The following is a 24,669-nucleotide window of genomic DNA, read 5'->3' as shown; positions in this document are numbered from 1 at the left end:
TCTGTATCTGTCCCCATCTCTTCTCATTAGTTTTTCTTCCTGGAAGATCACCCAGTATGCAAAGAAGCCAAATTCTTGCTGGTGATACCATCTGCACAGCCATGTGTTGATCTCCATGATGTATTTGCTCATGCGTGGGCCTTTATCCTTGACAGGAAAGGTTGATGAGAACACAATTGAGCCCCTGTTCACTTTACCAATGCACACAGAAACCTTTGGTTACTTTTGATTTGATTTGTTAAACTGTGTTTTGCTTTTAGTGTTAAAATGCTGTGTAGTACTTTTGTGTCCAGGTAAATAGTTGCCAGTTCCACCTCAGAGATGGCTAATTTTCAACTCTTAAAAAATACTATCCAAGGCTGTAATATCCAAGATTGTGTCCATAATTTTCTAGTCTGGTGGCAGGAATTTCTGGTGGTACTTAGCACCCAGCATTACCAAGTATTATGGCAGCTGCCTGGAGGCATGACCTAGCACTGATAGAAAACTTAAGTTATTTTGCAGAGTTAGAGGTAAGTGCTGTCAAAGTGGAGGATTTGCCACTTTGGAATGGCTTTGATTTTCATAGATATAGTGATTCATAGAAAAGTAGGGCTGGAAGGGACCTCCAGAGGTCTTCCAACCCCCTACTTGAGGCAGAATAATTGCTATCCCAAACCATCCCATACAAATCTCCATCTAACCTATTACTAAACTACACAATCAACTCGTGTTGCAGCAACAAAGCATAGCCCCCTGAGCCCAGTCAGAGCAGCTGTGGGCTGGCAGGCTGACCCATGGTTCCCCCTGCCAGCCAGGGCAGATTCTTTGACCTGGCTCAACGTGCTGCAGTCCCGGGTGCGCATTCAGATGGCGTGGCTGGAAGCAATAAACTCTAGTGCAAGCTCCGAAGTTTATTGCTCCACCCTAATTGCATGTGTAGACAAGCTCAGTGGCAGTCAGTCTGCCTGCAGGGGTTGTTAAAATGCATCTGAGAGATCCATGTATTGAAATTTTTCTGGCAGGAATGGAGTTGTGCTGGCAAAACTTTTAGTGCAGGTTAGGGTCAAGATCCTGCTCCAGCTCTTTCAAGGTCATCTGGTTGTACAGAACAGCCCAACAGCTAATTTAATCAGTGATTTAAGAACTTGCCAAAGACGAGGGAATTTTTAGGTAGCATAGAGCTGCTTCAGTGTCTCCTGCATCATCGTTCTGCTGATTCCTGGTACAGGAGGCATGTGGATGCTTCACAGAGTCTCTAGAAGTATGCAAACTCTGTTGCTGGAATATTGACTCCTACAGCTGTGCAAACCCTGTCTGCTAGAATGTCTTCTGGAGGACTGTGGGCAGTTGACATAATTAAAGCATCTTGCAGGATATACAAATTTGTGCCAGGAGTCTCAGCTGTAAAATGCATTAATGCCTTCAGTTTTTCTCCTTACTTCTGTCATCTTCACTGGACTGAAGCACTTGGACCAAGAATTGCCAGGGAAGAAAAGACCAGTGGCTTGGCAAATCCAGTATCCTGCATTTTCAAGTGTCTCATAGTTGATACTTTAAAAAGAGACCTATTTGTCCAATACCATTCTGTGAAAGCAGGAAATGTCTTCTCAAGTTCGGCCAGTAATCATTTCATCTGTTGAAGCGTGAGGATTGACAGCTTTTAAAATTTTTGTTTTGTAAGTGTAGTGAAGGCAATCGTTTCTTTTACGTGAATGAAAGCAGTCATGGAAACCTTGAGTATCAAAGGAATTTTTGGAAAAAATTATAATGAGCAGAAATTGGTCAGCTGGAAGAGAAAGTTTTTAAATCTAGAATAATCATTATTGTTAGCATTATAAAAGTCTCAAAAAATACATTAAAAAAATCTTGCTAATCAGGCTGTCTCAATAATTTTCTGTCAATACACTCCCCAGGTTTATTATATGCTGCATAATGAATTATTTGCTGAAGCCAATTGTTTTATTCCTTTGGAGCAGGATAGCCCTGCAAATTGAAAGAAATGGTACCTTTCTTTTGATCCAAATATTTGGTGCAAAATCAAAGGATTAGTACTGTTCAGATTGCAAAAAGAAAGCTTTGTTCTTTGCATTTTTAGCAGCAGCCAAGTATAACTGCTAATGTATAATAGTAGAACTAATAGGAAAGAGGACAGGAAAGATATATTTATTGCCTGGGGAAAAGCCCTATTCTACCTAAGTCTTCATTGGAGCACATGATCTATGAGCTTTGGAACTAGTAAATGGATGAAATATTTTCTTTGCACAAACCAGGAATTTATCTGTTTGCTTAAACCTAGCTCTACACCAGTGCTTATTCTGGACAAAAAATCAAAAGAACAGAATTAAATTTTAAATATGTCTTTTTTTCAGTCTTTGCACAGTTTGAATAAAATTTACTACTTTAGGAAAGTAAATATAGTATATTATTGGAAAATAGAACATAAATCTTCCAAGGACCCATCTGTGCCACATTTCATATTTCAGGTTCTAAGAAAATTGCTGAGAAAAATTGCAAAATAGAGAGCAAAGCCAAAGTACTTTTTATCCTCCCTTCAGGAAAGGGGAGGATCTGAGAGGAAACATTAAAAAAGGCCGTGTCTGCCTTGACAGGTAAAAATCCCGAGGCTGTTTCTTTGGATGGCATGGTCATTTCCCACAGCTCTCACTCCCAGAAGCTAGGTCACTGGCCAGTGTAAAGGAAATACTTTTATGCAATAGGAACAACACTTTATTTTTGGTGACGGAATGCCAATATACTTTCAGCTTTAAGAGCAAAACAGGCTCTTTGTACTATTGCTTTTCGACTCCAGACAAATATCTCTTTCTAAAAAGGTAGTATTGCCATTCTTGAACTGTTAATTAAAAGGAAATAAATAAGTTTAAGGAATAAGTAAAATTTTGCTGGTGTAGTTTGTTCTGTTTCGTGCAGGTATTTGCTCAAGTTGCAAAAAAATAAAAAATATGCCATATGTTGTTTGACTTCCAGAGGGCACTCAACCTTTGATTAGGTCTGCTAACCTTATGTAGGGTGGTGACTTGATTTCAAGAATGGTAAAAGGCCAGGAGCACAGGGAAACACACATACGTTTTAAATTTCAGGGTGGGAGTGAGAGCCGTACTATAAATGAACGCTTCTTTTCAGTATCCCTTACACTGCTACTTGAAAGAGATATTCAAAGTGGTTGAAGTCAAGGGATTTGGATCAAGCACTTCAGAAGTTTTACAACAAGGGCTGCTATTAATGGTAATTAATGGAAGATTCAGACTTGTAAGTATTAAAATAATATGGAAGATTAGCACAAGAACTACAATTTTCTGTTGTATCCTGGTTTTCCTTCTTCTCGAGTCATGTGTCCTTTAGAAGTTTCTCTGGGCCCACTACAATTTTTTGTGGGTTCAACAGGACTCTGTCCTTGGTCCTCTTTTCTTCTGTGTCTTTTTCTGGGATACCACTCTGCTGACACAAATTCAGCTACCATCTCTATGCTGATGACTCACAGGTCTAATCTTTACTCCAGACCTGTATCCTTCTGTGCAAAGAGGAGACATCTCCCAACATCTGTCATGTCCTTATATATGTCTGGTCATGCATCAAGCTAGATATGGTTAAAACAGAGCTCGTAACCTCTTTCCATTCCATAGATTCATAGATGCTAGGGTCGGAAGGGAACTCAATAGATCATCGAGTCCGACCCCCTGCATAGGCAGGAAAGAGTTCTGGGTCTAGATGATCCCATCTAGATGCTTATCTAACCTCCTCTTGAAGACCCCCAGGGTAGGGGAGAGCACCACCTCCCTTGGGAGCCCATTCCAGACCTTGGCCACTCTAACTGTGAAGAAGTTCTTCCTAATGTCTAGTCTAAATCTGCTCTCTGCTAGCTTGTGGCCATTATTTCTTGTAACCCCCGGGGGCGCCTTGGTGAATAAAACCTCACCAATTCCCTTCTATGCCCCCGTGATGAACTTATAGGCAGCCACAAGGTCGCCTCTCAACCTTCTCTTGCGGAGGCTGAAGAGGTCCAGGTGCCCCAGTCTCTCCTCATACGGCTTGGCCTGCAAGCCCTTAACCATACGACTGGCCCTTCTCTGGACCCTCTCCAGGTTATCCACATCTCTCTTGAAGTGTGGCGCCCAAAATTGAATGCAGTATTCCAACTGCGGTCTGACCAGTGCCCGATAGAGGGGAAGTATCACCTCCTTGGATCTGTTCATCATGCATCTGCTGATGCACGATAAAGTGCCATTAGCTTTTCTAATGGCTTCGTCACACTGACGACTCATGTTCATCTTGGAGTCCACTAGGACTCCAAGATTCCTTTCCGCTTCTGTGCCTCCAAGCAGGTCATTCCCTAGGCAGTAGGTATGCTGGATATTTTTCCTCCCTAGGTACAGCACTTTGCATTTCTCCTTGTTGAACTGCATTCTGTTGTTTTCTGCCCATTTGTCCAACCTGTCCAGGTCTGCTTGTAGTTGTCTTCTGCCCTTCCCTTGCCTTCCTGTCTACCTTCTTTTTGGGTCACTAGGGACAAAATCCAGTAGCATAACTAAGCGGAGGTACAGAGGTGACTGGGGCTACAGCCAGGGGCATCAACTTAGAGGAGGCATAAAAATAGCAGTCATTGCTGTTGCACTCTTGTCCGCTGCCATCAGTCAGCTGTGGTCACTGCACCCTGTGTGCCACTGCTACCAAATTTGCAGGATTGCCCAGTTACGCCTCTGACGAAATCACTGTCCTGCCTGTCATTCAGCCCTGTAATCTGATGTCATCTTTGGTACTGACTACTCTCTCTAGGTCTTCACAGATTTTTTCTACATAACTTGCCTAGTACAGGGCCTTCCCTGTGCAACCACATAGCTAAGACTCGTGTCCCGGCTCTAATTATCTCATGTCTTGATTACTGCATCTTTGTCTCTGGCCTTGATAAACAAAATCTTGCCCTGCTCATATGTATTCAGAATGCTGCCACACAGCTTCTTTTCCAGCCTACCACTTTGACTGTGTCAGGTTTTTCTTTTCCTTCCTTTGTTGCATTTTCTCCTTCTGCTATATTAAGACCCTTCACATCCAATCCCTTCCCTACCAGTCATCCATCATTCAGTCCTTTTTTGTACTTTTTTCCCACGCTGCCACACCAACAACCCTGAACATATCTGCAAAGTCCTTATTATATAACAAAGTCTTTCTTTTTTCCTTCAAATACCACTTAACAATTTTTCATGTTTCCTTAAAAAAATACAGTCATTTTTTTTTGGTCTTAGTATATAACTATGCCGCCTAAGAGCTGCAGGAACAGCAACAACAATAAATTATTATTTAAAATGACAGCTGGACCGGCTATTTGGGAGAGATGTTAAACAAGCTTTGGGCATTAACATCTTCCCTAAATATACGTTTGCTACAATTGAAGATATTGCCTAAAAATTTTTGCTTCTTGTGTATTCCTTGGATAGCTATAACAATACTATCACATTATGGTGCCTACATGGTTCTTTCTGAATGGTATGCACTAAGAAACAAGTATCTTTTGAACAGGCAAATCCAAAAGATTTTGAAGAGGGAAGTTACTGAGTCCTCCACAGGATATGGCAGATGTTCTTAGCCAAGAAACTGGATATTAAAATCATGGATTGATTGTGGTTTTGAGGGGAAATGTTATATTTGAAACTGAGTGGGAAAATGCAAGAAAATATTTTAGTAGACCTTTGTTTTTTGGTTTTTTTTTTTAAAGGTCCCATTAATTTGAAAATCCTTAGAGGTTAAGAATGTAAAAAATGAGACCACTAGTGATGGGTTAAGGGGCAGAGTGCAGCTGACAAGGCCAGAGATAAAATGTATATAATTACTACTTACGCTTCTGCAGTTTATCTCCTGTCAACCACTGATTGGATTAACCTTTCTGGTAACAGTGGAGATGACCTTTTTTAAAATGAAGAGTGAATTTGCTGAAATGCCAAACCTATTTGCAAATTTAAGAGGTGTACCGATACATTGGTCCCATATCGGATCAGAATCACTATGAAGAAAATTGAGAGTGTCTGCAATCAGCTTTTTTTTGTCTGGTGTGGCTGATAATGTGGCTGATAAATGCCGTGTGCATGCATGCAGCCACAGCACACCCCCACAGAGTGGAGAGCAGCCAGGTCTGGCTGGTAAGTCTGTTGTGGGGGAAGTGATGGAGGAAGGGAAGGGGCATGGGGGGGCAGATCAAGGCCCCCGCTGTGAGGGAGGGAGTGGGAGTGGGGCAGGGGTAGGTGCTGCCCAGCTGGGTAGGGCAGGGCACAGGATGGAGCCAGGGCTTGTCCAGAGGGTGAGGGGAGGTGGCTCCCAGTGCTGCATGCACCCTGGGAAGGCATGGGGGGGAATTTGCCCCCAGATCTGTGCATGGGGGAGGGCAGGCTGTTACTGTGGGTTGGGGCTGGGGGCAGCGCTGAGCTATTCCCAGTGGAGGTGGGGGCTGAGCCAGGCTGCACTTGGGGTGGGCAGCGATGGTGTTGGAGTGGAGTTTGGGGAGGGCTAGAACCACCATTGAATTCACTGTAGTCCCCACTCCCAGTGCCGCCACTGCCTGCCCCAAGCACAGCCTGGTCCAGCCCTGCTTGCCAGAAAGAGCCCAGTTCCTTACCCCAGCCTGCAGTGGCAGCTTGCCCTTCCCTGCATGCAGATGCAGGGGCACAGGTCCCCTAATGCCTCCCTGGGGTGCATGCAACGGTGAGAGCTGCCCTTCCCCTGCGCCCCAGATGAGCTGTGGCTCCATCCTGTGCCCTTCCCTGCCCAGCTGGGCAGCACCTGCCCCAGTCCCAGCCCCAGCACCCACTCCCTCCCTCACCACGGGGGCCATGATCTACCCCCCACACCCCTTCCCCCACAACAGACTTACTAGCCGGTTGCCACTGTCCACGCTGCAGGGCTGAATATTGACTACTGGATCAGTATTGGCTGACATGGCTCATTAAAAATCAGCCATTGGTATCAACTCAAAAAATCTCTATTGGTTCGAAGGAATTTCGATCTATTCAGCAAATACTTTTAGCCAAGAATGGGATGTAGACATTTTTAAAAAATGAAAATATTTCATTTTGACATTTAAAATAAAAAAATTCATATGGAAATGCTGAAACATTTTGTTTCAACTGTTTAAATGGAACTTTAGGTGTTCAGTTTTAATAATGATATTTTTTTGTAAAAAATTAAGCTGCACTTAAAATAGAAGTTTTAAAAAAGGGTTCAGTAATGAAAGAAATAAAACCAAATATATTTCTTTTGGGACAACATTTTGGTTTTTAGTTTGTTCATTCTGTTGTCAAATTCCAAAAAAGTTGCGTTCCCACTTGAAAGGAACCGTTTCTTCGTCCAGTTCTTTATTTTTATTTTTTTGGTTTGGTTTGTTCAGTGAACTGAATAATCTATTTTCTGTTCAGCTGTATTTACCAGTACTATACTAAATTTACCTGAATTTAGGGATTTTACCTAAATTCACTGACATTATTTGCTGTCAGTGTCAGCAGTGTAAAAGGAAACAAACAGTGTGCTTTGACCATTGATTTGCTCCCTACCACTTATGGCAACTTTGGATTCAACATTGATGCTTTGTGGAAGTACTGAAATTTGACAATATGTTTCTAGATGACAAGAAACAATACAGGTTTCCCTTGCTTTATGCTGTACATGCTTTCCTGGCAAACGGCGCATAACTTGAATTTACATAAAGGGAACCCACTTTACAATGTAACAAATAGGGATATGTTCCAAGACCTCGACTCTAGTGATCCGCAGACCCATTTCTACCACTTATACAAGACAATTTTGGTACTGTCCAACAGCACACAAGCACAATGTGCTATCATAATGGGGATGACACTACAGAAACACGTGGTGCAGGCAAAGAGCAAGGAGCACCGATCCACACAGGAGACTATATTTTGGTGCTCGTCACTCTCACAATGCACCGCACAAAGCAGTAGACTGCGGGTTTCTACCACATAGATTGCATAAAAGTGAATTTATTTCACATATAACAGATTTTTGGTATAAAAAGGGTGATTGCATAAGATCGCATAAGAGCGAATTTGCACATACAGAACCTGCATAAAGCGAGGGAAACCTGTATTTAATCAAGTGTTTTCCAAAGAGAAAATCCTCCAAACATGTTATATTAACAATTTACAGCATAGAGTTCAAGAGTCAGATCTTGTCCAACTAATCAACACTAAAATGGCTCACAGGAATGAGGCAAGCTGTAATGGACTCCATGTGTGATTCCATTTAGAATTGGGTCTCGTGGGGCTGGCAGCCACATAGGTGTCTAGTAACTAGATGCTCCTAGCCATAGTTGGTCAGAAAATGGTTGATCAAAACAGTTTTTCAGTGGAAAGTGTTGTTTTGACAAAATGATTGGGCTTTTTTTTTTTTGGTGAAATTGTACCAGTTTTCATTTCCCATAAACATTTATTTTCTAAATAAAAATATCTAATTTCCATAACAACATGGCAGACAAAATATTTTGTAAAGTGTAAAACTTTGATATTTTATCTAGAAGGTAAGCTAAGCACTCAGGGCTAAATTCTGCTTTGCTGCTAAAATTTCTCCAGTTTAGTCTCTCCTTTCTTAGCCAGAGAATAAGAAATGGAGCTGATGATTTCCACCTTTAAAGCCTCTGTCCCAAATGCTGACTTTCCTCCTTCAAATGTCTCCCTGTTGGGAGGACTGCCAGGGAAAAATATGAAACAAAGTACAGTCAGGCATTAGTATTATCTGAGCAAGTTTAAGAGTGTGACAGACTTTAACTCCATTACTTCACATCATATAAATGGTCTAGAAACTTCAAAACATGTACTTGAGTGCACTGGGTATCCTACCTATTCCACCTGTCTGTTTTTGTCTTGCTGGAAACCAGTTGGTCTCTTCATCCCATTACCTTCTTAAGCTTCTTCCTGTCTCTTCCTTAGAATCTAAAGGTTTCTTTTTAAAAGTCTTTTATGTTAAGTAATAATTAAGGTCCAAGGATGGGGTTCTTTCCTAACCTGCAACTGGAATGGGAGAATCCAATGAATTCATGAATAGCATAAATATTTGCTGCATTCATCATCTAAAGAAAGCTGAATATTTAGTTGTATAGATTTGGTTAGAGAGTACTGTACCACACTTGGATATTTTTTCTCCCTAAGTTTCTTTAAATATGGTGCTTTCAGGCAATTCTAAAGTGATAGATTGTTATTGAAGCACAACAGATTTGCATCAGAATGAGTCCACAGGCTGTTGAGTTAGGTTTTCTCATCTTGTAAAATGTTCCAAATGCTTTCGACACTTGCATTTTAATAGTTATTTTCCTTGAGTAAGAAGCACCAGAACTTTGGTTGAGAACCAATGGTTTCATCAATTTGCCATCAACTTATCAGAAAAATGGGAGCAGAGTGGGTACAGATATTTGATTCAAGTCACTTCATTACTGACCTGCTGCTTGCATTTATTACCAAGGAAACAGACCTATAAACAGTGGCTAAATCTAGTGCTACACTTCAAAAACATTTTTTAAAAGTCTGTATTTTTTATTTTCACTCTAAATAGCCACATATTTTCACTCTAAATAGTGACATATCCCACTTAGAAAACCAACAATTCCAGAAACCACTCTGAACAGGTCACTTACTTAACAGAGCTGAGTGCATCGTTCTGTAGAGAGCTAACTGAACCTTTGACATGACTTTTGTGTCTTTTACTTCATTGGTATATCTTGAGGCTTTTTATTACATTTCAGTTGTAAGCTATGGGGAAGTAGACAAACTTTTATTTCAATGATCAGACTGGAAGCTTTTTTAAAATACTGCAATTTTCTTTCACTTAACCTCAGAGTCCCTACTGGCCATGCTGAGTACTTTCTAAAGGTGTTTTGCTTCACAGCTCAAATGACTTAAAAAAAAAAGTTGTGAGAAATTCAGTCTAGAGTTTTGGATAAGTTAGGTATTTATATCATGATGACGATACAGTCTGGCATCAGGAAGGGGATTCATCCAGGGAAATTATTACTCCAGGTGTAAATTGATCCCATGTGAAATATGCCATGCGACTGTGACACACGGGGCACATCCAGACAAGTGCGGTCATGTGTTATGTGCATGTCACATGCCGCACAGTCCGGAGTTCTCCGCGTTGTAAGGGCACACTGCCTGAGTGTGCGCTGCTCTGGTTTTTTTTCCTCCCCCATGTTTTTTTTGACCCCTGGATATCCAGGGGTCAAAAAAATAACCATGGAAAAAAACCCTGAAGCAGCGCATGCTTGGGCAGCATGAGCTGTTAAAAAGCGGAGCCGGGCTGCTTGGAGCTGTGCTACAATTGCCGGCCAGGCTGTGCCTGGCAGGATCACTGTGGCTGCAGCTCCAGGAGGTCTCCAGGACCCCAGGTAAGGCTTCTGGGGCCACCACAGTGCTGGCCCCAGCCTCCTCTATGCCACCCAGGGCAACTTGCTGTGTGCCAACACATGTGACACAGACATTCCCTGGGGGCAAGAAATGGCAGTGCAAGGTGCACCACCGCTACTTGTCCCTGGGGAATCAAATATCCACGCATGTCTGGACATGCTCACAGAATGGATCTGCATGTGCCATTAATGTTTAGCAATAAACTGTGGAGCTTATTGCTTATTGCTCCGCAATTTTTTGATCCTCGGAAACTCCCAGGTGTGAGGTTTACACGTGTGCCCAGACCACAGCACATTGAGCTGGGTCGCAGCAGCCCCAGCTGGCAGGAGGTCCAGGGGGGTCAGCCTGCCAACCCGGGGCTCATGTGCTGCGGAGGGGCTGGCTGGGACATGACAGGCAGGCAGCCCCTGTACTGAAGCACCCTCAAGTTCCTGCCAGCCGGGTCAGTGTCTACATGCATGCTACTGTGCACAAAAAAGCTCTGCAGCAGGGTAGGGCTTGATTTACAAGTCCTACCCTCAGGCAGAGTTTATTAGTTTTGTGCACTGTAATAGGGGCGCATGTTTAAACACTAAGGCTGTTTGCAGACCTTAAAAAAGGTTAGTGGATGCCCAGAAGAGGCAGCGTATTAGTTGGACCCGGCTTACCCAACACCTGTACAGATGAGGCACTTTAGTGGGGCTTTTTGGCACTTTTATGCAATGGCTGATTGAATCAGCTTTAGATAAAAGTCCCCCAAAGCCCCATTGAAGCACCCGATCTATACAAATGCTGTGGAGCTGGGTCAAAGTAACACACTGCTTCTTCTGGCAAAGTGCTTTTAAAAAAAAAAAAACTTCTGCAAGCAGCCTGAGAAGTTTACTTTGCAGTTAATTAGTCAGCTGCACAGTAAATGCCTTGTATAGATGCGCCCACAGTGATAGCTTTTAGTGGATGTGATAAATGGGCCAGTGGTGCCACACAGCCTATGGTTTAAGAATCAGGTGGAACAATCAGTGATGAAAATCAGTACTTTGAGTGTTGGGAGCCAGACAAACAGGAGTAGAGAAATATTGGACCTTTTAGTAAGAAGGAAGTTGCAAGGAGGTGCATGGAGACAATGAAATGAAAGGGCAGTAGAGGAAGGGAACTTGGAATGGGATACATTATGGTGGAAAGGTAGAAAAGAAATGGGGAAGATATTTCAGAGCTACCCTAAAGACAATGCGATTGAAGTTATGAGAGTTAATCTGCTGATTCATGGCAGATAAATTGGTAATATCAGATAGGATGTTGAACAGAGCATCAAAGTATGCACCCCAAGTGGGTTGCAGGAGGGAAGAGAAAAACAGTGCAGGAAAACTAAAATGGTGTAGCAAGAGCAATTCCAGACAGAGAAATCATAATAATAGTTGCAGGCCTGAATGAGTTGCAGGCATGAATGGCTACATAGGAAAAAGAACAGAATGGAGTGAGGCAGTTTGTGGAGGAATGGAGTATGGAGTTAGGAATGAGCATGGAGAAGGAATATTGTCTGCCAGTTTGCACCTCTTTGTTACTAACATTGCATTTCAGAAGCAAAAAGGGCATTTTTTCAAATACAAAAGTAGTCAGAGCAAAAGCTAAATTAATCTAGGTCCAGCGAAATGTTCATAGGAAAAACTCCTAAAGAGTAAGATCTTAACAAAGAAAGTGGTGATGGCCCAAACTTGGCTTCTGGTTGTGAAGATTACAGTATGAAAAACTGAAAATAGGATGCCAGATGAAAGAATTAAACTGGGGAACCTGCAAGGAGAAGGCAATGAAAATTATTGAAAAGGGATAAGAGAACAGACAGAACAATTTATACAAATTGAAGGGTTAGAGCATGAATGAGGCACTATGGAAAGAATCATAGTTATGGCAGCAAAAGAAGTGTGTGGAAAGACAAGTAAAGGGAAGACAAAATGAAAAGAACCAATAGAAGGCTTACTGATTTGCAAAAAAATCCTTTTCCTTGTCATTTGCATTCACTTATTCATGAGGTCTTAATTATCAAAGAGAATTATACCATGATTCAGGGATAGCTACACCTTTGACTCATCTCTGGCCTTTCTGAGCACATGCTTTCAAGGGACGGGTGCTGAGCCTTCACCTGCTTATGGCTAGAATCCAACACTTCTTCCATTTATAGTTTGCTATAGCAGTCTTGGCACCAATGCATGAACCCTCAGCAGGCTGGGCTGGGTTTCAGCTAAATGAGGGTCCTCCCTTCATGAGTTGTAGCTAAAACAGCGTTTTCAGAATAAAGTATTGTTTAATCTCAAGAGCAGGAACAGAGCAAAAAGAGAGAGATTGTAACACAGCAGTCATACCATATGCATCTCTCTTACCTAGAGGTTTGGATAAGCCTACCTTCATATCTCAGGATCTGAGAACAGAGACTCAGTTCTCCCTTTCTCCCTCCTATTTTTCAGGGGGCTTTCCTTTTACCTATCCTCAATTCCTTTGTTTTAGTTTTCTGTTCCAGCCCTCTTCAACCATCCTCCAAGATTACTAGCCAGCCACAGGCAGGATATCCTGATGTGGAATTAAATGTGAATGATTTACTTTATCTACTCTAGGCTCTTTGAAATGATTGTCTCCTTTACTTAATATAAGTCAGCAGTTCCTGCCTGAACTACTTACCTACCAAACCATTTGATAACACCCAGATAGAAGATGTAATATTCATAAACTATTAGAGGCAGGTCCAGTGCCCTTCACAAAAAAATATAAAACATTATGGCTCGGTTCAATTGATCTGTTATCTATTCCCAGTTCCCTGCTTATTGCTTATGTTACTAGGTATCTTCTTGTTTTTTTTAACATTTCCCATTTGGGCTTTAAGTGAATCATTGTGCTTTAATGTTGATTGACGGAAGCTGTAATTTTCATAAATTTCTGATTATGGCATCTAGCTACTACTGTGATAAATAATAGATGAAGACATACTTTGAGGCACTGGGCATCAGAATTAAAAATAGAAAGGTGTTCAACTAAAAGTACAAATGGGCTGTTAAGTTCAAATCCCAAACAGGATTTGGTGGGAATTTATACACTGGCTCAGACCCAGTTCTGGGCCCCAGTTCTTGATCAGGACTGCTCACATCACGTAACACAATGTAATAGACAGGAGAGCAAGATGGAACAAAGGATGAAAGTGGTAGAAAATAATGGTTTAGGAACAAACAAGCCACTATGAATAAAACAGAACTTCCAAGTTGTCCAAAGCCTTTTCTGAAATTCAAGCTGAATCAAAACAGAAGAGTTTTCAAAATATGAAAAACTCAGAGTGCTATTTTTCCTGTGTATCTGTATTTAGTGCCAAATTTGAACACAAGCTATAGCCAGAGCACACAAATCTAAAACAGTGCATTAGCAGAGGAAACAACATTCAAAGCTAGTGATTTAAAGACTGTTCTTATACTTTACTAAGGTATTGGCACTATATTTGGATACTTGGTTAAAAGCAAGTAATAAATAACTGGTTTTAATCAACCCTTCTGGCACTAAACTCTTTTAAGAGATTTTCTAGCCACTCACTCAGAATCCTTTTTCTCTTTAGCATGACAACAAATGATCAGGTGACATTAGGGTCTTATACCTTTGTAGTAGATTTTCCTGATGCTGAGGAATTAAGTTATGAAGTTAATGCACATATTTCTATACACTTATTTTCATTAACTTTTCATTACTAGTTAACTACTTTAAGCTTTCACATAAAGGGAAGCCTCAAAGATTCTGTTTCTTCTGCATAAACAGGCCTTTGCTGTCTGATCTGCTTTTGACAAAATGAGTAGGGATGACCACTGGATGGATGACAACAATTTGAAAAGTCAAGTGGTCTTTCTCAACTAGGAAGCAAATTCCCCATAGCTTCTTCTCCTAAATTCTAAATGCATGCTTCCTATTAATGGATTAGACTATGAGTAAGTATTACAATAGTTTGATAATTTGTTTTAAAAATCTTTCTGATTGTAAGGCAACAGATACCCTGGTGGAGTCTGTATAGAACTTCGTTGTTTTCTTTTCTATTGACTCACTTTTTCCCTGAAGCTTTAGAAGGGTTTTCTACCAGTAAATGGGTTGATCCCCCTGACTACCAGAGAAGTATTATATTGGTGGCCTGATTTTCAAAGGTGAGAAGTGCATAGCTCATAGCGACTTCACTTGGAAACTAAGGCATAGAACTCATAAGGTAGCATTTTCAAATCTACATTGAGATACCTGAATAAAGCTAGGGGCAGACATTACACATAAACTGGTTTAAGTGATCAGAAACTGGTTTACACCTGTAACAGAACAGACGTTCAGTGCACATAAACCAGTTTGAAAATGGCTAAAACTGGTTTGAAATAAACCTGGTTGAATGTAGTATCAGACTTAACTGATTTGGGTCAGACTGGTTTATGCAATGTCTGTCCCAGACCCCTTGCTGGTTTAAGTTAGACCAGACTCCCCCAGCATCCCAGAATGCTCTCTGGGCTGGGTGGGGCTCTCTGCTCCACAGCAGGGCTGGCCCCTCGCCTCTGCTCCCTGGCTGCAGCTCTGGCAGAGACTGCAGGCACAGCAGGGTCTGCCTGGCTTTCCCCTGCCCTCCCCCTTTCCCCCCTCACTGCTCACTCAAGCATGATACCCCCCCTCCCATCTCCCACAGCACGCACTCCAGCCCCATGGACATGTGGTGTGCTAGTTAATGCCAAGAGGTGTCTGTGTATGTGTCTCTCCAGTTAGAAACCGGTTCAGCCTAGCCAGGTTAAACTAACCTGTAAAGCCTGAATCAGTTCAGACTCAGGTTATTTGAATGTCTGTCCCTGGCCAGGATGTTCTAATTTTAGAGAACTGTAGAATCAACAAGTACTGTTGATGTTAATAGGATCTGCAGGTACTCTCGGTTTCTGAAATCTGATAATTTTTTTAGGTACTTTACCTCAGCTGGCATCAGATAAATGAGTTTGAAAATTAGGTCATATCATTACAAATGTCTGCAAATATTTTAGATTTCTCCTGTTATACGTACAGAAAAAGCATCCTTGATCAGAATATTGAAGTTGACTGGAATATTGATCTACTTGATATTAATATATTTTCACTGAGAATACCATAAAGGTGACTAATTGACTAAAGAGCATTACTTCATAAGAAAAGATGGAGCTCCCTCTGTTGAATCATGACACTTTATAATGTTGCTTGTTGGCATATATCATAGAAAAATCCTGTTGGCAGGAAGAATACACTGAAAACAGCAACATGCAAATTTGGCAGTCAGTCCAGGGTCTGTAATATTTTGAGATGCTGGATGCTGGCTGATAGCAGCTTGATGGCTTTTAGGATACATCTAAATGTCATACCAAACCTTCCTTGGGGTCTGAGAAGGAAACATGTAACATGTGCCAAAGGCCATCACGGCATCCTTTTTCTTACTGCTAGCTATAGTCAATCTCTGGCTCAGTTTTTCTTAAGAAGTTGCAAGGTGCTGAAACAAAGACTCCTTTGAACTGTTAGTCAGTTCCAGAAATGGGGGGTTAATCCTCCTTCAGTTATAAGCAGAAAAAGCCTCTTTGCCAAAAACAAAGGAGCTGAACAGATCAAGATGTCTGTTACTTGAAATTTTATGAAGAAACATTTACAGAGGTTTTTTTTTTTCTCTGTGGATATACATTTTAACAAGCAGCAGACATTTTGGGGGAGCTGGGATTTTGTATATTTTCACTTTGAATTCCTACTAGTTTTTCTATCTGCAAACAACACTGTGGAACAGCACTTCACTTCTCTTTATTATATTGATGTCCAAACAGAAAAGAAGTGCACCTGGGCTTGACCGATTCAATTTTTCAACATTCTTCTCTCTGTGCAGAGTTTCCGTAGTCTTGCTGTGATTTTTCCCAGATGACAACTCCCTTTGCATTAGCTATTGCAGCTGATCTGACAATGGAATATCTGAAAACTCCTCTTTTGAATTCCAATTCATCCCTGCCTTAAAAAGTCTGTATCCATTTACCTTAGGGGTAAATCTCTCTCTGCGTGTTCCTTTTTAAAATTGTTTCACTATTCATTAAAGCAGGGCTTGAGCTGTATTCTCTCAAATCTGAGTGGAGTGCCCTAACCAATTTGACAGCCTTTTTGAGCATTTGGCAGCCTTTCTGAGCCATAGGCTGAAATAACCTGGCTCTGGTCCAACACCAGCTGAGAGGCTTTGGTGATGGGTCTTCACCAGTATATCGGTGATGGTGTGGGGAAGAGTTGAGGGGGGAGCTTTGTCCACACTGGGACTGGATGTCTTGGAGCTGTACCTATAGTGCAACTAGAGGGGTAAGGAAAAGCAGTGGTGCAGGCATGAGCTTAGGTCTCAGCTATTTAGCAGGTGCAAAATACCCTGCCACCAACATACGAACTTCAGCTCCAGCTCTGCAGACTGGATGCAGTGGCTCTGTGGGCTAGATCGAGGCCATGGGCAGATGTTGCTGATTCCTGCACTAGACTGTGGAGTCTTAATTTTTGTGCTATTGTCTGGCTTTACTTCCCTCTCTCCTTGGTCATCTTCTGTAGGCTCTGAGAATGCCTGTTCTATTGATCCCACAGGTTAGAAGGGCATAAATTCCTATTCTGTGACCGCAAGACTTAGTCATGAGCTAAGGTGCTGAGTAGGTAGACATCATCAGGTTTTAGACTGTTTTGTATATGCTAAATGGAAAATCTTAAGCATCTTCAGGGTTGAGCAGCACCTAAGGGGTTTTGTGAATGGCAGCAGTTCCTTATTTTTTAACTCAAGCAGGTAAGTCCTTAGGGCTTGTCCATACTGTCAGAAGCAAGCCCTGACTGGGATGCTACTGGGCATGCCTTACCTGCTCACTTCGTCCTCCAAAGCTGAAAATATGCTACTGTGGCTATTCTTGGATGGCTCCTAGTGACCACGCTCAGGCATGCTGGAGACCAAGGTCTTGAGATTCACATTACAGAGCACCTTCCTGTGTGGGTTTTCAGGTTTGGAGCATTGCTACAGGACCCTCCAGAGAAGATCTTGTCCAGGGCTCATCCTCATTGTGGTATAAACAAGCTCTTTTATGCTCTTACATTTCAGTCCCTTTGGTTTGTTTAGTCTCCATAATTGAAATAAATACTGTTTACTTGATATTTCAGAGCCACTTTGCAGTTTCTTATGCAAGTGGTCTTTAAAATTCCATCCTCTTCAGAAAAGGGGCTATGTAAAAATGGCATTTCAAGCAGAAAATCTGCTTACCCTGTCTGGCTACAGTCACAGATTTTTGATAAGTCAAAATAAGTTTTGCTACTAACGATCAGCAAAAAGACTAATTAGCTAAGATATGGTGATATAAATATGGTAGGATTTCCAACTTGTTCCTCATCCACAGAGAATTGTTTATAATAGTTCTAATTCATTATCTCCATCTTGAGTTTACATGATTAACATTTAGAGGGATACCCCTCACCATTTTATTGATAAATTGAGCATATTTATTTATTGTCATTGAATTGGAAGAGTAGGTTAAAAGACATTGCTGAGCCATTGGTTGTATGTTTTACAGTACCATTGAGATATGTCTTGAGATGCATTACTTTTTAATGTTGTGACATGAATACCCATTAAATAATAAGGAACTTCTGAATCATTATACTGAGAAATGGGATTGCCATTAAAGGTTACAAGGCAAATAAGAACAAAACAAAAAAAAATTCTATGGAAAAAAAATAAAAGAAATTCAGAAGAGGTAATAAAAATAGTTAGCAAAGGAAAAGAAGAGAATACAAATTACTGTAATCAGTGACAAACTTGAACAGAAAAAAGAAAATATTATTTTTTGAACCTCTTTTTTTCTTAAAACACAGATTTGGCCTCAAGAGTCTAACAGTGATTCTCTCTCACTTTTACAATAATGTCTACTGGTGTACAATCTATTTAATAAAACACATCTTTTGGGGAGAAAAGTTCTCTGTATTTTGGTTGCATGATGATAGTTGTGTCATGGGAGTACAAAGTGAGCATAACAAGTGCTAAAAATGAGAATGCTGTTGGTACTTAAGAAATCAAATTATGGTGGGAGGATCTGGAGCTGAAAAACAACCTATTGTATTGATTGCAGCTGTGAATGACTTGCTCTGTGCTTTTGTTCTTACAGAAATCAAGGGAAGTGTGTAGAAGGCATGGTGGAGATCTTTGACATGCTGCTGGCTACTGCTGCTCGATTTCGTATGATGAATCTCCAGGGGGAGGAATTTGTGTGCCTTAAGTCCATCATTCTGCTCAATTCTGGTAAGTAAAATGCCAAGGTATAACACATTGGTGCAGTCAAACTGCTATTGCTGTTTCATAGTGAACAAAGACCAGCAGTTTAGAAGGGATTCATGGCAGAAAGTTTTTAGACAAAGACAAGGAGTACATACAGATGTTTAGGCAGCCTGTTGGGTAGGCGCTCTAACTCATGGCACTTTACATAAAAGCACCATAGTTAGAGCACCATTGACCCCAATGGGCTCAATCTTGGGGTGTGGGGGGACAGGACTCAGAGGCTGCCTCCCAAGAGGCTGCCAGACTGCCCCTCTCCCCAGACACCCCCCCACCAGTTGGCAACTGTGAGCAGTGGCTGGAGGGGTGGGGGGGCAGGGGATGGAGCTTCCCTACAGTGCAGCACCTCCCTCCAAATACACCTAGCCAAGCCACATGAGTCTGGCCCAGCCTCCCGCAGTACCCTAGCCAGGGTAGCTGGGGAGTGGGGCCTGCATGGTGGGGGGGGGGGGGGGGGGGCGCGTTGGTGGGGGGGGGGGGGGCTCCTTTTCACCACTCCCCCAACCTGAGCCTCTTGACAGCAGCAGCATACAACTGTCATGTTAGCCTTGCTGCAGCTAGGGGTGAACAGAGCCCCCCTACCACATGAGCCCGGGCTGGCTCCCCTCAACACCCCAGCAGGAGTAGTTGCAGGGGGGCATGGCAGGGCCCCCTTGCTGTGCAGGGAGGAGGCAGACCTTTTTCTGTCTTCTCTCTGTGCAACCTGGGGACATGGCTGGTTCTATCCTAACCTGCAAGCACCAGCCTAACCCCACAAAGACCCCTGAGATGCAGGCAGAATGTCCTAAATTAACCCTCAATATGAAGCTGTATACAGGTTCACTAAGGCACTCTGCTCTAGACCACCTTCACCACCTTCATCTATGAAACTATCTAATGCTACATCAGATGCGAGTTAATTTTTTGCGCAGCCCACCATTTTTAAAGCACTCTGCAGCCCTGAATGTTTGTTATATTATGGCTGCAGAGTGCTTTTGGTGGTCTCATCGCCAAAGTGAAAAGTGTAAGTTCTGCACACGCTCAAGAACTGTAAATGTGTTGAGTAGGACAATAGGAATTCAGTGTATTAGCTGAATAAGGAGTTGATAACTCAATGTAACATGATTTGGGCAGTATTTTGGATGGCATGGGGTCATGCAGGGGCAAGTTAATGTAAAAGTAGTGTGAAAGAGATAGCTATAGCTGAGGTAACCTTCACAACATCATAAAGTGATGTACGTTTGGTTATAGAACTGGGATGTACCTGTTACTCTTTAGATGGCAAAGAAAAGGAATTGTTAGGAGTGAAATGCCTAAACTTGTCAAAATGAATGAACAGGCTTTGTGACTGCAAGCATCACAATACATGTTTGCATTGATATAATGTATATTGGTTTAGTACAGTGATTTAAATTAGACCAGGATATGTTAGCAAACATAAATCCTATCTGCCCATAATTCTCAGCATAACTGTATGCAGTTGGTCCTATTACTCTGCCTTGACATTAGGTGGCAGTACACCAGATAAGAGCCTATTTGCCTTGACTGCTCCAGGCCAGGCTTCAGATGCATGACATGTACGCAGAAGATGTTTTACCCAGTTTTATACTGCAGTAATTCTACATCAGATTTGAGTGAGTTATACTGATTTAGGGCTATACGATGTATATATGTTCCTCTTATACAGCAGTATAAATGTGCAATGTCCAGGACTTGATGCAATGAAATAAATGATGAGCAGTAAGTTAGGAAAAGAAAGATTTTGTGTCTCTGACCAGAATGTTTAGTGTTTTTAAAAATAAAGAAACTAAAATAGGATCTTATATTTAAATGCAAGTGAAAGAACACAACCACAGGTATAAAGATCAAGATCTTCAAACTGGTTAGGGCAAATCGCTGCTGTATTAGCCTGCTGAGTCTAAACTTTTGGGTCTGAACAAATGAACAAATTAGAGTTAAAGGGAGGAACAACTTATTGTGCATCAGCTGACACTGTAGTTCTCTGTGGGCCTGTCCATGCATTCATTAATGTGCCGTAGTTACTATGCATTAAATTTGGTACTTGTATAATCAAGTACTAAATTAATGTGCAGTAACCAGCATTACTGTGCAGCAGTGCCTGTGCACACCTTTTTAGTGATGCTGCTGTTCAGTAGCCTAATAATACTGTGCAGTAGCATATTAGCACTTTGTGCTGTGATGTGCTATTATTCATAGTAGCAATATTATTAGACTACTGCGCAGTTAGAGTCTTGTGTCGATGTACCCTGCAAGTCTGTTCTTACTTAGAATTAAATTACTGCAGGTTAGCTTTCATTTACCATGAGGTAAAACTGAGCATCTGGGCACATACCAAGAAGAAGCTGATGTGCAATAAGTCTTTACATGTGTTTAGTTGCCTGCTTAGTTGTGATCTGAAGTCAATAGACCATCTTCTCATATGTGTTTCATAGATTTCATAGACATCAGGGCTGGAAGGGACCTCGGAAGATCATCGAGTCCAGCCTCCCGCCCAAAGGGCAGGAAGTCAGCTGGGGTCATAGGATCCCAGCAAGATAAGCATCCAGTTTCATCTTGAAGGTGTTCAATGAAGGCGCTTGAACCACCTCCGGTGGCAGGCTGTTCCAGACCTTGGGGGCTCGGACAGTAAAGAAATTCTTCCTTATGTCCAGCCTGAAACGATCTTGAAGTAGTTTGTGACCATTCGACCTCATCATCCCTTGGGGCGCTCTGGTGAACAAACGTTCCCCCAGATGCTGGTGGTCACCCCTGATAAACTTGTAGGTGGCCATCAGATCACTCCTGAGCCTGCGCTTTTTGATAAACTTGTAGGTGGCCATCAGATCACCCCTGAGCCTGCGCTTTTTCAGGCTAAAGAGCCCCAGGGCTCTCAGCCTGTCATCGTAGGGTCTGCTTCCCTGACCTCTGATCATGCGCGTGGCTCTTCTCTGGACTCTCTCAAGCTTCTCCACATCCTTTTTGAATTGTGGAGCCCAAAACTGGACACAGTACTCCAGCTGCGGCCTCACTAAGGCCGAGTACAGGGGGAGAATGACGTCCCGGGATTTGCTTGAGAAGCATCTATGGATGCAAGCCATCGTTTTGGTCACTTTACTAGCCACCGCATCGCATTGCAGGCTCATGTTCTTGCTGAGCCTGTCCAGGTCAGCCTGGATAACCTGCCTGTCTTCTGGTGTGGATGCTTTGCCCCAAAGTTTGGTGTCATCGGCGAACTTGGCCAGTTCTGATCGCTTCTGACTCCAGTGTCCACATCATTAATGAAGATGTTGAACAGTATGGGTCCAAGGACAGAGCCTTGGGGGACCCCACTGGTCACAGGACACCACGATGAGTGACTTCCATCGATTACTACCCTCTGGGTCCGACCCCGGAGCCAATTTTCCAGCCAGCGGATCGTGGAGGACCCAAGGCGACAATTGGCCAGTTTCTCCAAGAGGCGATCATGGGACACCAGATCGAAGGCTTTTTTGAAGTCAAGATATATGACATCAATCTCTTCTCCCTTGTCCAGGTGATAGGTCACCTGGTCGTAGAAGGAAATGAGATTGGTCAAGCAAGACCTACCCGCAACAAACCCGTGCTGGCTATCCCTTAAGATGTTGGCGTCGGCCAGTCCATTAAGGATGGCCTCTTTAATAAACTTTTCTAAGATCTTCCCCGGGATAGAAGTCAGGCTGATGGGCCTATAGTTAGCCGGATCCACTTTCCTCCTTTTCTTGAAGATAGGCACCACATTGGCCTTCTTCCAGTCTTCGGGCACTACACCAGAGCTCCAAGAGTTTTCAAAGATCCGTGCTAGAGGCTGGGCTATGATGCTCGCCAGCTCCTTGAGTACCCTGGGGTGAAGATTGTCAGGGCCGGCTGACTTGAAGGTATCCAGCTTCTCAAGATGTTCCTTCACAAAGTCAGCATCAATGGAGGGCAGGGGATCACCCTCACCCGGACTTCCCGGCCCTGTAGCGGGCATGGGCATCCCATGGGACTGATGAAAGACCGACGCAAAGTACCTATTTAATAGGTTAAAAGTATCCTCCTATTTTCTACTCTTCAGAATTATTGTCCTTGATGCTCAAAGCTAGCTGGAGTTCAGTTGCAGCCTTGGCTTTCCTGGTCTGCTCCCTACAGGACCGGACCAGTGCAGAATAATCCTCCTTGGAGGTGACTCCCATCCTCCATCCTTTGTAGGCCTTTCTTTTTAGCCTCAGGAGGTCTGCTAGGTCCCTGGAGAGCCAGGGGGGCTGCTGTGCCCTCTTGCTGCCTTTCCTCTGAGATAGAATAGACTTAGTTTGTGCATTGAGGATCGCTCAGAGGGTCCCTAAGAAATCAGACCCCATCATACATGTCTAGAGAGACAAGTTGATGCCCTTTTATTCAATAGATCCATGGTAAGACCAGAGTGTGGGAGTCCCAAATGTAATTCCCTCCTCTGCTTCCTCCTACCCTTCACTTCCCAGAGACGGCACTGATCACTAAATTCTCCTTTGTGAATCCAGTGTAGAATGAACATTTCTATTAAGTGAGGTGTTACAGAGAAAAGTGATTACATAAAAAAACGACACCAGTTTGCTAAGAATGTAGACCGAATCTGAAATACCTTATGTATATTCCTACATAACTTAGCTTAGTGTTGTTTTTTTGTTTGTTTGCTTGCTTGTTTTGGCTCCTGCCAAAAAACGACCACAAAGTAGTATCTCAGGTAACACAGATATTCAGCACACTTGAAACAGAGTATCACTGCCACTGATTCAGATACCACAGTTAGGTATGGTTAAATGTTAATTTTTCATGCCAAATGTTTTATTTTTACTACACTGATAATTATAACCAACTAAAGTCTCTTTCTACTAGGATGAATAAAAATAATGCTCACCTTCTGAAAATCATAGTGATCACAATGGCTTATTAGCTAATTAAATTGAAATTTGATTGTTTTGCATATATAATTTATATACTTAATTTACAAAAAGATCTGATTTAGGTTTAGGAAACAATTATCATGTAAGGCAGGGTTCTGTTTCCATTTGCTTCTCATCTATCCCACTTAAAAGAGTTCTTGGCCACTATTAGACTTCAGCAAGTTCAGTGATCTGAGAGTGATGCTATTTACTTTAGTGACACCAGGACATAGGTAATGTAGCTGACAGACCATGCCAAGTGAATTTTGATAAGCACCTATCCTATATCTATTAAAGGGCATTGCTGTAATGGGGAACTATAAGAAACCAAGCAGGCTAATACAGCTGGATATGAATAAGCCACAGGTGATTCATTTCTATCTTCTGAGTGGAGGAGCAAAATATCACAATAAATTTCATATCTCACTTGCCCTACTGGCATGCTACTGCTATTTTTATGTGATGGTGTGATATAAATACTCTATTGAAATACCTGTGGGATGGCATGGTTGTATTGTTACCCTGTGGGGTCAGGCCAATTCTCAGGATCTCAATATTGTGCTGTTAGACAGGAGGGTGTGACACAAGTGCACATATACAAACACACAAATCAATTAGGTACACACACACACACACTCTACCAACTCAGGCACATACACATCCAAACCAGCCTAGGCACATGCATACCTATCACCAATTCAAGCACATACACACTGCACACCAAAAATTAGACAACAATCAGCTGTCAATACCTACACACTCTGTACACATACACAGATCACTAATTCATATATCACATACACAATGACATATATGTGTATATTCACCAGTTCACACATATACCACCCACCTACACATACACACAAGTGAGTTTCTAACTTGGATGGTACAGTATGTATGTGTTTGTTTGGGGTACTTGGGATACCTGAGGGAAGGTTAAGGTGAGAAAGAAAGTGTAAGGAGTGAAAATTGCTGGAACCGGGATTAGAGCCAGTAGACTAGAGAGAAGCTGGGCTGAGGAACTGAGGCTTGGGGTTGCTGAAGTTCAAGTGGCCCCAGGGTTACTCAAGGT

General features: G+C 42.3%; 1 protein-coding gene across 6 annotated transcripts in view; it reads left to right on the top strand.

Moving 5' to 3' along the window:
• ESR1 (estrogen receptor 1) overlaps positions 1-24,669 on the top strand; it is a 301,848-nt gene that overhangs the window by 257,758 nt on the left and 19,421 nt on the right. For all 6 annotated transcript variants that reach the window (XM_014520478.2, XM_025205609.1, XM_025205612.1 and 3 more), the window contains one exon: positions 18,536-18,669. In XM_014520478.2, coding sequence (XP_014375964.2) covers positions 18,536-18,669 — 134 coding nt within the window. The remainder of the gene's footprint in view (positions 1-18,535; positions 18,670-24,669) is intronic.

The sequence above is a fragment of the Alligator sinensis genome, unplaced genomic scaffold (genome assembly GCF_000455745.1).
Source record: "Alligator sinensis unplaced genomic scaffold, ASM45574v1 scaffold1177_1, whole genome shotgun sequence".
Lineage (NCBI taxonomy): Eukaryota > Metazoa > Chordata > Crocodylia > Alligatoridae > Alligator > Alligator sinensis.
The sequence above is the reverse complement of the archived record's forward strand: the minus strand, read 5'-3'. Positions and strand labels throughout refer to the sequence as shown.